At 37.7% G+C, this 14,260-nt stretch overlaps 2 protein-coding genes across 2 annotated transcripts; one reads left to right on the top strand and one right to left on the bottom strand.

Moving 5' to 3' along the window:
• Positions 1-1,741: 1,741 nt before the first annotated feature.
• On the bottom strand, positions 1,742-5,025 carry LOC127756288 (uncharacterized). Its single transcript, XM_052281670.1, has 4 exons — positions 3,236-5,025; positions 2,678-2,998; positions 2,494-2,599; positions 1,742-2,425 (listed from the first exon to the last, which is right to left on the bottom strand). Exons 1-4 carry the CDS (start codon positions 5,023-5,025, stop codon positions 1,742-1,744), a joined length of 2,901 nt encoding a protein of 966 aa, XP_052137630.1.
• A 4,161-nt stretch (positions 5,026-9,186) lies between these two features.
• LOC127756289 (uncharacterized) lies at positions 9,187-12,618 on the top strand. Its single transcript, XM_052281671.1, has 9 exons — positions 9,187-9,352; positions 9,447-9,691; positions 9,941-10,144; positions 10,264-10,356; positions 10,432-10,524; positions 10,613-10,954; positions 11,092-11,154; positions 12,149-12,268; positions 12,361-12,618. The coding sequence occupies exons 1-9, from the start codon at positions 9,187-9,189 to the stop codon at positions 12,616-12,618; spliced, it is 1,584 nt and encodes a 527-aa protein (XP_052137631.1).
• The last annotated feature ends 1,642 nt before the right edge of the window (positions 12,619-14,260 follow it).

Here is a 14,260-nt window from a genome sequence, read left to right on the forward strand (position 1 = left end):
TGCGTAGTGGTCTTCTTTTAGGTGTGTGATGCGGCAAGCAGTCTGCTGGCGGATGCCCAGTTCGGATGGCCAGGTGGATGGCGGATGCCCGTTCCGGATGGTCAGAGGCTGGCTTGGCAATACTACATGAGGATACCCATAAGAGAACAATCATGATGGACTGGGTTCAACGAAAAGAAGCAACATAGGAATGTGTGTGTTTTTCCCTTCCCGGGAGCGCCAGAACTCCTCTCACTACTAGAAACGTATGACGCCTAGAGTGCATGAGGGCTAAAGTTCATGGAGCGGGTACTGCCAATGCGAGGTTATCGAAAAGCTTTGCCGTGATGCGTCTCATGTGTTGGGACGAGGCTCATGTGTTGGGACGAGGCTCATGTGTTGGGCAGTCGCGGAGTGCGGGTAAAGTGTACATCCACTGCAGTGTGAGTAAACCAAATCTATTCGAATAGCCGTGCTCGCGGTTATTGAGCACCGGGACATGTATTACACTTGGCTAGACTCTAAATTCTTTAACTTGTGAGGGATGGGATATTGCATGATGATTTTTATGCTGATGGAGCCACTTCCTGAGAGGTGGGAATGTGGACGTCCTCAGAAAACCATGACGACTCAATGGCGGGAAGCTATCCTTGGGATCACAGTGGATGGTGGACAGAACCGTCATTGTTTAATATGAACACTGGTACTAAAATTTGATCAGTCTGTGCTAGGTCTTAGGCTTGTGAAAAGAATCACAAAACTGGCTTTGCGCAAAGGAACCATAGCCATCCTTTGAATACCCCTATCATGTGCATTCTTGCTGTGATGACTTGCTGAGTACGGTTGGTACTCACCCTTGCAAATATAAAATTAATCAGAAGTGGGAGATGAAACTTCGGAGGATCCCTATGCCTACTACCAGGCGGGAGATGAAGACGATGACGCTCAGTAGGTCTTAGTACGGTCGTTGCCTGTGGCAATGGCATGCCGCTGCCTGAATTCCGCTGCCTTATCTATTTCTGCTTTTGGATGTATTCCGGACCGCTCGGTCCGATGATTTAAGACAATGCCTACGGGCTTATGATGTAATAATTAGCACCAGACTCTCGTGTATGTGCTTTTGGTAATTCAGCTATGAACTCGTGTGTACCAGACTACTTGATCCAGGGAAATGGTACTGTTTACACGAATGATTCCTGTTATAAAAACGGGGGTCCACAAAAGACATGACATTTCTTTTGTTGTTAAAGAAGACATGGAGATAGCGAGCTGATCAATAGAATCTAGAAAGACTGATACCTTGCCAATGTAACTGCGTCTGCATCAAAATAATGGACCTGAAACTAAACAATATAGAGCAAAGAATGGACATGAACATGCATGAACAGGTTTTAATCAATCAGAAATAAATATAAACACAACGATTATTGCTATCTTTTAATAGAAAGAATAGCCAAGGTAACCACAAATTATTCATCCACTACGCTTGTAATCATATTTCTCACAAGAACATAATGTAAGATCATACTTAACCAGTGGACCTAATAGTTGTACCGTACACCAAAAAGGCAGAAAAGTTAAATTAAAAGACCATAAATATTGTTGGATTTAGATGCATTCAGTTGGATAGAGCTTTCGATAGTTCTAAAACTGGAAGCACCTTTGCTAACAAAAATAAATCCATCAAAAGGTTTTAGATCAGGTAATTGCATATACCTTGAAGTAATGAAATAAATCATGAAAGAGTAACTATTTTCCTCTGTTATCCTTCATTATTCAAAGCATTATTATCAACATCTACTGTTGTTCCTTCAACATCTGTTCTAACCCATTGCTTGTAATTGTTTGCATTACTGGACATTCCACCAAGGTGTGAAACATGGAATGGCTCAATTTCTATGTCACCTGCCCATTCATCCTCACCAATGTCATATATATCTCTAGGTTTGTTCTTCCTTACCACAGACCACCCAGGATTCATTGGATCATCAACATAATAAACTTGATCTGCTTGATTGGGGAAAATAAAAGGCTCATGCTCAACTTTTTCTCCAGTATGTATGAGATGTGAGAAGTTAACTAGTGTGTAACCATACTTATCTTTTTTAACTCCTTTTCCAGAAACAACATCAACCCATTCACATTTAAACAGTACTACTGAAAATTGTCCAGAGTAATTTAGCTCAATAATATCGATGACTCTACCATAGTATGTTAGATCACCCAATATTGGATTTGTGTCACTTGATTTAGTATAACTGGATGTTTTTGCACTTAGGACAACTCCGCTATTCTGTGTCACTCCATCCAAATGTTTAGGCCTAAACCGGAAGCCACGGGTATTGAAAGCACGATATCTTTTTGCTGGACCAATCGGACCACGAGCCAGCCATCTATGATCATTCTTGACACTGCATATGCCATTTTCCCTCTCTAGATCCATTATCTGTGTACATAGGATTACTTAGTCATGATTTTATTTGTTGATCTAAATGATAATAAAACGAAACTTACATGAGCTCTGAACCATTCATGGAATTTTTCATTTTGGATACGCTCGATAATCTTTGGGATGATGCGGCCTTGCCGATATGTTCTTCTAATCTCATCAGCATGAGTTCTGTAAAAGGAAAAAGTGTCATGAAGTATGGTTTGAAGAAAATGATTAGTGATGAAGTGTATGATCTTGAGCTAATACCGAAGGTATGGGTTGACATCTGGACAGTTGAAGAGCACATATCTATGTGCTTGCATTTTAGTCAAGCCCCTAATAACATAACTTCTCGGCTTGCCAAGTGGTTTTCCAACATGAGGAAAAAGATATGGTGTGCATTCATCATCTGAACATGCAACTGACTCATCATTATCATCATTTCGTGTAGGCTGGTTATGCTTTGTCTCAAAACCTTCAAGATATCTTGAACAAAATGCCATACACTCATCTGCCAAATATGCTTCTGCAATACATCCTTCAGGATGTGCCTTATTACGCACATATGACTTTAATACACTCAAATACCTACATAAATAAAGAGAAAGATTAAAAATGTTAAAAATTCTATACTAGATAACAAATGAAATTATATTTGTGAGAGAAATGTACCTTTCCACAAAATACATACATCGGTAACACACAGGACCTCCTAATTTTGCTTCAGTGGCTAAATGAACAACCAAGTGCACCATAATGGTAAAAAAACCTGGTGGAAATATCATCTCCAAACGACATAATGTCATTTTAATTTGTTCCTCTAACTTGTCAAGCACATCAATGTACAGGACTTTTGAACTCTGTTCTCTAAAATATCCACATAGATCAAATAAGACAGAAGTGACATTGTCAGGAAGCACACCCCGCAAAGCAACTGGGAGAAGTTCTTGCATTAGAATATGACAGTCATGACTTTTAAGACCTGAAATTTTCCCTTGACTAACATTTATACATTTTGAGATGTTTCCTGCATATCCATCTGGAACCTTAATATCATGGAGAACTTTGCAAAATTGTTGTTTCTCCCGTTTAGACATTGTATAGGAAGCAGGAGGCAAATAATACTTATTATTAGCTTTTCTTATGGGATGCAAATCTGGCCTTATATTCATTTCTTGTAGGTCCAAGCGTGCTTGTAAATTATCCTTTGATTTGCCTTCCAGTCCTAACAATGTCCCATATATGTTATCACAAACATTCTTCTCAATATGCATTACATCAAGATTATGATGGAGTACATTCAAGTCCCAGTAAGGCAACGAAAATAAGCCACTACGGCATTTCCATGTTTTTGACTTCTCAAAATCATTAATTTTCTCTATCTTTTGTAAAACTGATGTTTCAGAATAAGCAAGAGGTTCTACTCTATGTTCTTCAGTTCCATCAAAAGAATTTTCATTATATTGTAATTCATGGTCCAGAGGAAGAAATCGACGATGTCCCATGAAACAATACTTGTGTCCATGTTTCAAACGTTTAGAGCACGTTTCTTCACGACACGTAATACAAGCAAATACACCATTGACACTATATCCCGCAAAGATCCCAATCTCAGGATAGTCACTAATAGTGAACAGTACTATAGCACGAAGCTGAAACATCTCATTTTGAGATGCATCATATGTAGGAGTTCCAACCTCAAATAAATCAAATAACTCTTCATAAACTGGTTCCATAAATAAATGAAAATCCTTTCCAGGGTAAGATGGACCAGGAATTATTAGTGCAAGCATAATAGAAGATGCTTTCATGCATAACCATGGAGGAAGGTTATATGGAATTAAGACAACTGGCCAACAACTATAAGTTGAACTCAATGTCCCAAAAGGATTAAATCCATCACTAGCCATTGCAAACCTGATGTTTCGAGAATCCGATGCAAACTGGGGATTCCTAGAGTCAATGGACTTCCAAGCCTCTGAGTCAGCTGGATGACGCAACACACCATCCTTTGTACGACCCTCATCATGCCATCTTAATGCTATAGCTGTTTCCTTGTGCATAAATAACCTCTTAAGCCTTGGCTTAATTGGGAAGTACCTTAACACTTTCCTTGGGGTTACCCTTCTCCTTTCCTTCTTTGTTAAAGTAGTTTTATCTTCTTTGTTTTTCCACCTTGAAGTACCACATTTTGAACAAAAGTCATCGTTTGCCTTAGCTTTCCCATAAAGCTGGCAGTTATTTGGACAAACATGAATTTTGACATAATTAAGTCCAAGCTTTCCTATTATCTTCTTAGCTTCAGCAAATGTTCCAGGTAAATTCTTACCATTTGGAATTGCTTGTTGCAAGATTGCTAGCAAATCATTTAATGATTTATTACTCCACTTGTTAACTGATTTTATGTGAAACAAGAGAACTAGAAATGACAGCCTTGTAAGTTCACACCCTTCCCACAAAGGGTCATGAGCATCTCGGAGCAAGTCATAGAATGCTTTTGTTTCATGGTCTGGCCCACTGTTTAAAGAATTTTGTACATCATATTCATTCACTGGAGGGTCATTGTTTGTGTTCCCAAAAGCATCTTGCACTAGTTGGCACATGTTACCATCCATTCCTCTACTTTGTGACTCTGTTCCCCTACTGTTCGCAGAGATGAATGATGTGGTTTCACCATGACAACCCCAAGGACTATACCCAAGTAACATTCCATGACATACTAAATGATCATACACTTCATCCCGTGTTAATAACCACTTGTTGACACACTCCTTACATGGACATCGGATATTATCTTCAAGACTCTTTTCCCTATATGCAAACTGAAGAAAACCATCTATTCCAGCAAGGTACTCATCACTTGGTCTAGGGAAAAGCAATAACTTCTTAATATTATTCAAATCCATCAATTTTCTGTGTTAAAATAAGAAATATAGTTAATACATGAGTGTTCCTAATTTGACAACAACCACTATATATTTTTGATTCTATAATTATGCCTTCAAGCCAAAAGAAATTTATCTACCGAACATGTGTAGGTGAGGTTAACTGTACCTGGAAGCTTAGGATTAGGATCCAGTAGATACAGCGTCGATGCAGCCCTGATGCTTTCTTAATTGAACCAAACGAAAACGACCATCTTATCTACTGGCTAGATCAGAAAAATAGCAAAGCAGTACATGAGTGGATCAGACATTGCTGCAGATGGGATTGACAAAAGCAATCAGAATAAAGAATTAAGGACTTTACATGACAATTGAGGAATTAAACTGCACTATGAGCCAATATTTTTGGTTGTACAGATTAAATTATATGGTTAATATAAGAGTTTCTGTGAGCTAGATTAAAAATTGAAACAATAAGATGCAGGGTAAAGTTTTAAGATGCCATCTGCGTACAAGAAAAATGACAAACACTTGGTGTGCATAGAAAAACTTAGTGCTTAACAATTTGCTAACCTGCCGTCATATGCACTTGACTGCCTTAGGGTCTTGACCGTCTTGATCACCAAGCACAGATCCACCAACACCAAGTGAAAATGTGATGGTGAGGTCGCTGTTGCTGATGTGTGGCACGCACAAGGGACATGTAACGGGGACGCGCGGAGGATGCTAGCCACGCCGCGCGAGTCGGAACTGGACCTGGATTCCTAGGGACAGGCCACCGGGGCGGCTAGGGCACGTCTGAACCGGCGTGGAGGCGACCGGTGGCCGGCGCTGCAGGGGCTCGGGCCTGTTTTGGTGGCTCCTGTCAACGACGGAGTGCTGGGGAACGAGACTAGATTGGATGAAGATTGGAAGGGAGCGCACAGGTCTACACGTAGGAGATGAGCGTATTTCTCAATCGGTATCACAACTGCTTCCGGATAAGGAGAAGTGAACCCAGGAAATTGAGAAAGAAACGTGCAAAAAGATCTTTCTAGACTCAATTGATGAGCCTGGGAACTTCTTTTTTTTTCATGTTTTTCAGGAATGATATAAATAGATTAGATGCAATTCTTTTCTTTTTAGGAATGAGAGAAACAGATAAGATGCAATTCTTTTTTTTAGGAACGAGAGAAATAAATGATTGCCATTTTTTAGGAACGAGAGATTTTCTTTTGTAGGAACGAGTGAAATAGATGATTATTTTTGTAGGAATGGGAGATAGGTGAGATGCAAGCTAACTCTTCTGAATGCTAGAACACGTGTACACATTTTTAAGTGCTAGAACACGTGTACACTATTTTATCTGTGCCATTGCAAATGTGTCTTTTTAGATAAATACTACTCCCTCCATCCCAAAATATAAACATTTTTAGCCTAATGTAAAGTCAACCATTTTTAACTTTGACTATTAATATAAAAAAAATAAAAATATAATCATGTAAAATTGAGGTTACTAGATTTATCATTAATCAAACTATCTTAATATGTAACTTTTTTATTTAAAATATTTTATTTTTATAAATATAATGTGAAAATAGCATGCATCTCGAAGACTGTGTCGGAGTATAAAATTACTTATATTTTAGGACATGAGCATTAAAATTCGTCTATTTGTAAGGGATGTTGTGCGTGAAGCTCCACAAGGAGATCTATGCCGCTGCCCTCCCCGGCGGCTGTGACGGCAACACCAACAGCTGAGAGCCCGAGAACAACGCATCACCATTAGTCTTTGTCTTTAGAAAGCCAGCCGCCGGCAACACCAACAGTAGAGAGCCCGAGAGCGACGCGTCGCTGTTAGTTCTGTCTTTAGAAAGCCGCACTCAACACGTTAACACTACAAATTCTCCTAGCATCGGACCCTATAAATCAAGTTTGACCAATAATAAACGTTGGACCGTACCTACTAATTAGAGGCTCGGTGTTATTTAGAAATGTGATAAACTAAAAGCATATTTGTCCGTACAATGCATGGCTCCCCTTAGTTTTGTATTATATGATATGAAAAAAAAACAATCGGGTAAAAAGAATAGGAAAAAAAAGAAACATTAGTTTCATATTATATGATATAGATACCCTTTTAAAATAATATTATTCTGCTGAATAAAAATGAAGGGAGAGCTAGCAGAGGGACACAGTCATTAGGGGATCACGTTAATCACATAAGGAATTTCCTTAATTTTTATCAGTAAGGTACAAAATTACTAATGTAGTAATTAACCAATTTTGTAAAAAAATTGAGATGTATCTTTTTTTTTCAATAAGGAAATTCCTTGAGTTTTTTCATGCGTAGTTTGCCTCCAAATACTTCCCGCCAAACTCAATTTTCCCTCCAAGTAGTACCACAACATTAGAGTAACAAACCTGCTAATCTCTCTCCACATCTCTCTCAACGAATAAGCTCCCTATATAATCCCCATTCAACCTGGAATCAGTTATTCAGTCTTCTGCTCCCCACTATCTCTCACCAGAGCACTCCTCCATCGCCTCCTCCAAGATCGCATTCTCAACTGCTCAGCCGCGCAGGGCCTCCGGCCATGGCTCTCCCCCTCATCTGGCCATCTCTCTAGACTCTCTCCCCTATTTCTTGAGTTGTGGAATCTGCAGACTTGAAGATCCAAACCACCCCATCCTTTTCGCCTGTGCTTGGTGAGGGCAGGTCACAGGAATCGACATTTCAACCAAAGGATTCCTCTCTACGGTTTGTGTACCTTCTCTCTAAAATTCCTGATGCTTATTTCTGAGAGTTAGATCAACTAGGGTTAAATAAAACTGGATGGCTTGCTCTCTGTTAGAGCTATATACACCATGTGTTTGATGAAAAGCACCGGTACCACCATCTAAATTCCATGTTTATTTCTGTACAAGAAACAAAATTAGTTCCCACTGATGATTATTGAAGTTCTAATCAAACATGCAGTTATTTGATAAACTGTGGTAACATCTGCTAGACAATCTGAACAGGTTAATGACATATGTTCAGTGACATTGACTACATTATTGTGAAATGAGTTAATTGGATTTATGTTGCCAGATCTATGTAATTAGTTGTGTGCAAAATATTCCTGTTTAGATATCTTGATAATGCTAAGTACCGAATCAAAATGTATGCTCCGACTAATAATCAAAGTTTATGCAAAGTACAGAAGCAGGGGAAGATTCTTGTGTGAAATAGTCAATTTTAGGTTACTGCATTCATTCTCACTTTTATCTCCACCTCTACCATGTGGAACTGAAAATTTGTTATGCTCGTATCTCTGGCTGTACTTCCAAACCCAAACAAGCAGGTCATATGTGTGTTCTTGTCTATAATGAATATAGTGCCCCTGTCTTAACTGAAAGTTTAGTAGTACTTACCGCATTTAAGCTCAATTATATGCATCCAGTTATATCATATTAAGCCATTTATAATTTATAGTTATCTCTTTGAACAATTCATAAGTTTTCAATAGATGTAGTTTTCCAATTTCTGCAAAGCATATGATTTTCATGTAGAGGCGGTCAACCTGTAGCTTTTCTCTTGTAGCTGCCATATTACACTCTGCTTTAGCTTTAACATTTAAGAGCAATTGATGATTTATTTGCTTTCCAGTACTGTGGAAATGGAAGGTGCTGAGAAAAAGGAATATTTATTTGTTTGGTTCTTTTCTGGATTCTTCTCTAGCTGAAAGTGCTACATCCATTATTTTTTTTGTCATGCATATACTACACTTATAATTGTATAGTCTTCTAATCTTTTACTCCTTGTGCAGAGATAGTTGTAGTTGGTACAATATTCCCGTATAGTCAAGCATACTTACACATAGATTAATTCGTGCTCTTGAAATACAGTAAGCCAATTTTGCAGGCAAAATGGCTAGAAAGAAACGGTTGAACATAGTACATAGCAGCTGTCACCATGGAAATGGAGAGGGAAGTAGCAGCGGACAATCATTGCCACAAGTCGAGCCTCCTCTACCATATGAAGACGAGGTGATTCATGTTGAGCAGCAAGATGATGAGCCCCTCAACATGCCTGGTAAAACTTTAACTACCTGAATCCCAAATAGTTTGTGATTGCATATATATGGTTAACCTAAAGTTAGTGAGCCTTATGTCAATTAATTTTGTAGTACAAGATGAAGAGGTGAAGAAGCGGAAGGGGACAACCTTGCGATATGTTTGGGATCTTCCACCTGGGAAACGTATAGTTGTAAAATGCAACAGATTAGGGCAACCTATCGGGGATGAAGGTGGATTGCTAGGACAGTTTTTGGGCACATTAGCAAGAAATGGAGCTTACTGTCCATTAGATAAGATGACCTGGAGAAAGATCAAAGCAGATGAAGGAGATTTAACAATATTACAATTTGTCCAGGTACCTCAAACGCTAAAATAGCATAAGTATAATGCTCTGTTTGTATTACTAGTCATTACTTTTTGCCTACTCTCAGATTGATGCATCTGTTCATATCCATGGCAACTGAATGTTTTCGATTCAATGTTTATATGTATTTTACAGATATTCAATGCTGAGTTTTCTTACTTGCTGTTATCCCTTGCCTAACCATTGACGCAATCATGCAAATTAAAATACTTCTACTCTCATTATTCCTATGTATTTCAGACAAAGTTCCTGTACCCTCCATCATGCGTTCAATGGATACTGAAATCAATTGGAAGAGATTGGAGGCGATACAAGGCTGCACTAAAAGATAAATATTTTAACCCAAAGAAGAAGCGTTCTGCTCTATATAAGCTTTGTCCAGACGATGTAGAAAAAGACCAATGGATTCCACTTATCAAATATTGGAAGTCAAAAAAAGGAAAGGTAAAAAATCTGCTCCACAATCTGTACTATTGTCTCATTGACATATATTGTACTGTTGTTCCTACCGTAAACAACATTGGAAGTGTGAACTCAATGAGACTACATTGCTTCTATAATAGGCCCTCAATGCAAAGAACAAAAGAAGTCGTTCAATGTTACAGAACCCTCACTCAGCAGGGACAAAGAGTTATGCTCGTTGGTCTGAGGACTTGGTGAGCCAATTTGTTTTGTTCAAAATTCATCTATACATGTTCACTTTACTTTCTTACATTACCTTTCATTTTCAGAGACAAGATGATCCAAATAAGAAGCAGCCACATAGAGCAATGGTTTACTTAGCAACTCACAAAAAAAAGGATAAAGATAAAAATCAACACGTGGTATGCCATATACACATAATCCTTCCATAAATATCTAATATGTATGTTATCTACCTTGTACAGTGGGCATATATTTTTTCACTTGCAGGTCACATTGGAGAACCTCATCGATGAACAACTAGAGTTGGCACAAAATGACCAAGGAAGAGTTGCATGGGAAGGTAATGCGCTAAATAAAGTATTGGGCAAAGAAAAACTTGGCCAAGTGCACGGAATGGGATTACTTCCTGTTCCTAAGCAGGTTTATGGTCGTACATCACATCATCTCAAGAACATAAACATCACTACAGTGAATGACTCATCATCGGATGAAGAGACACATGTTAGAGGGGAAGTGGGGGAATTAAAAAAATTAGTCAAAACACTGGGTCAGCGTATTGAGGAGTTGGAAAACAAAGGAACAAGTAATGGGAATAGTGAACCAACTATGGTAAACGTTATAAATACCTTTGTCCTTAACATTGAATTTTTAGCTACTTCTGATTTCATTTTTGTAGATGCTTGTAAAATAAAAAATTTATGTGATTCACACTAAAATCTTACCCCTTCCTGATTTCATTGTTGTAGGCAATATCTCAGAGAACTTTTGATGATGGTATTGAAGAGGGAGTAGTACGGACTAATAGAAAGGTAATGTCAAAGTAATGCATTCTATGTTTCTCACCATATTTTGTGCAACAATATTTAAATATGTGCACATACAGAGGGTTCGATGCAGTAGACCTGATCAAGACGACTCAATGAGTAATCAAAGAAATATATCAATGGTATTTTGTCGTTTCTAATTGATAAATTTTATTTGAACACTCAATACACATACTGGCATGTATAGTAAATTTTTATTGTCCATTCCACTATAGAACAAAAGAAGATGTGAGGAACAGCAAAATATGCACCATGACAATATTCTGGATCTTTGTGGCAAAAAGGTTAGGATTTTTTGTTTTCATTCATATGGTGCAATGCAATTTATATATGGTTTTACATGGATTATATATCATGGAACCAGCACCAGGAGGCTGATAACAACATAGGATCACCATGTCAAGATGATTCATCATCACAGCCACACCTTGCTCATGATCTTCGGCGGGAGGTAGTTCTTGAATGCCTATTAAAATTGTACTTGTTTCTCAATGTGTTTTATCCATCTCACTATGATATTAGAGTGAAATATAAACACGTTGTTGGGAGAACTCCTAGTTAGGCAATGCTACATCTGTGAATGCATCATTTGTGTGAAACATAAACATAATCTTTTCAAGGAGTACCGCTATATTTTTATAGACATTAATCAACTGAAAATTAAGTAGTAGCTTCTAGTGCTCAAGTTTAGCTTTGGACCCTTCATCTATGCCATTTAGTGTTGGCAACCGAATGATAAACATGAAAGGATATTAAAAGCAATTTGTCATATCTTAATAAAGTTGGTCTTGTTCATTTGTGCTATTGGTTTGTATATACCATTTACATGCTCTAAATACTATTATATGTCATGTCCTTCCATTTTTCCTAATTATAAGATTAATGTGCAGAGTTGGGTTCAAAGTACAAAAGTTATGTTATAATGTAATATGTTCTGACCTCTTTGTAATGTAGCAAAATTTCTTATGTCTCAACATAGATGAATAAAAAGAAGCACCGAAATTTAGAGAAATTTGCAAAGACTACAGAAAAACAGGACACTCAGAAGAAGACTGCACATCACATGGCCCAAAATAGGGTGCATTCTTCTTCAATGAAGGTAGTAAAAACATACAAAGATGGTACTACTAAATTATTGTTTAACAATTAATTATTGTATATTTCTTAATGAATACATTATTTCTATTGTAGGTTGGTACCACAATAATCTTGGTGACTGCAAAATATCCTAACAAAGAAACTGTGGCATATGCTACTTATTTGAGTAGTAACCCAAGAGACAAAGTGGATGGTGTTGAGATTGGTAATGAGTTCACTAAAGTGGTTGTCAATCATCCACTTAAGGAAGATGAAGAGCTCGTAAGGCCACTAAAGCACTGCAAGACAATTGGTGATGCCCATTATGAAGGAATGTCGATTGCTTGGCCTTCATTTTGTGTATGCTCATAATACCTTCATGTAATATATATATGATGAATACTATATTTGCAATCCAAATGCTAATATATAAATTTGTTATGTAGGTTCAAAAGATCAATGGTTAAAATTCTCATGTTTTAGGATCACATCAAGATGGAATTAACAAGATATGGAGCTGATGAAGATTACATAAGATTAGATATATTCTATATTTTTTTGCTAGTAGTTTGTTGCTCGAAATATGTATTTACCTTTTCAAAGGACATGACTCTGAATTTGTTTGTTTTCAATTGGGATGATGTAATTAGAGTGCTCATCAAAACTTTCTTATTGCAAAGTAATATATCATGGTTACATCACTTCGTTTATGATTATTTGTCCTATTGTGTGTATGTGCATTTACTTTATTACACCATTTTCTTAATAAATGTATTAATATTACAAAGTGCACTACAGTTCTTTTGTAATTATGTTGCAATATGTAAAAAAGGTGTTACAGAATATGTTGCTACAAGTGAAAAAACAAATTACAAACAGTGTTGGTACAACTAGAAAAATGGTGTTACTATGATGTATGGTAACACATAAATACGTGTTGCTATAGCACTAATGTAACACCTTTTCTTTTCTACAAGAACGGTCCAATGTGTTACAACAAACTAAACTATAGTAACATAGTCTATAGTAACAGTTTACCGATGTGTTCCAATAGACCATTGTAACACCTTTTTAGGGATATAGTAACACAAAATCATGTTACTAAATGCCTATCCTGACGTAGTGTCACCACAAGAATCAAAAACTTTACTTCCAGTTTTCTTAAAGTGAACCTCAAAATTTTCATCAACAATTTGTGAAACCGAAAGCAAATTGTACTTTAAGTCCTCAACCAAAGCTACATTCTTCAATTCAAATTTCTCATTTACCTTAACCAAACCTGTAGCGAGAACGACACTTGTAGAAGCATCACCAAAGATAATCGATTCAGTCTTAGATGCCTTCTTGAGTGAGGAGAACCAATTTTTATCACCGGCCATGTGCCACGAACAACCGGAATCCACGATTCACATGTTCTCCTTCCTTGCCACCAAAGCCTACACACAAGCAGAAGTCGAAGGCTCAGTACTGGGGTTAGATGATAATAAAAATTTAGGAATCCAGTACTGAGACACACAACCAGAAGATCCAATACGCATATATCCACGTGCAAAATCAATTTTAGAATTTTCAGAAAAATTCCTCCGAGGCCGTCTGACCGAGGTACAGTGGCCGGTCTGACCGGGGGCCAGTCTGACTGCCGCTGTACCGCTGGTCTGACCGATGCCCGGTCTAACCGATGCTCAGTAGCCGGTCTGACCGCGGGACCCACTGCGGTCTGACCGGTTTCCTCGAGGGAAAACCAGATTTTTGCCACTTTGATTTTGCAAAAGCAATCTCTCTCTCCTTTTTCTGTTTATGAGCTAATCTGAAACAAAAACCAACAATATGTCCATCTTTTCCACAAAAAGAACAAGTATATTTTTCACGATGATTAGACACATTGGTAGCATTAGAAGATTTAGCAACACAAGCAACAACAGGAGATTTTGCATGCACAACATTGGATTTTGAAGAAGATGCACTCAAGGTAGACATGATACCAGCAGATTTAAACACAGTTTTGTTAGTATCA

The sequence above is a fragment of the Oryza glaberrima genome, chromosome 12 (genome assembly GCF_000147395.1).
Source record: "Oryza glaberrima chromosome 12, OglaRS2, whole genome shotgun sequence".
NCBI lineage: Eukaryota > Viridiplantae > Streptophyta > Magnoliopsida > Poales > Poaceae > Oryza > Oryza glaberrima.

What these genes read in the sequence shown, in the direction of transcription:
- LOC127756288 (XM_052281670.1), bottom strand. Translation starts at nt 5,025, where the DNA reads ATGGATGGTAACATGTGCCAACTAGTGCAAGATGCTTTTGGGAACACA. An exon ending in GATGTCAACCCATACCTTCG is followed by an intron (nt 2,600 to 2,677) that starts GTATTAGCTCAA and finishes TTCCTTTTACAG; the next exon opens with AACTCATGCTGATGAGATTA. An exon ending in ATGAATGGTTCAGAGCTCAT is followed by an intron (nt 2,426 to 2,493) that starts GTAAGTTTCGTT and finishes CTATGTACACAG; the next exon opens with ATAATGGATCTAGAGAGGGA.
- LOC127756289 (XM_052281671.1), top strand. Translation starts at nt 9,187, where the DNA reads ATGGCTAGAAAGAAACGGTTGAACATAGTACATAGCAGCTGTCACCAT. An exon ending in TGAGCCCCTCAACATGCCTG is followed by an intron (nt 9,353 to 9,446) that starts GTAAAACTTTAA and finishes TTAATTTTGTAG; the next exon opens with TACAAGATGAAGAGGTGAAG. An exon ending in TGCATTCTTCTTCAATGAAG is followed by an intron (nt 12,269 to 12,360) that starts GTAGTAAAAACA and finishes TTTCTATTGTAG; the next exon opens with GTTGGTACCACAATAATCTT.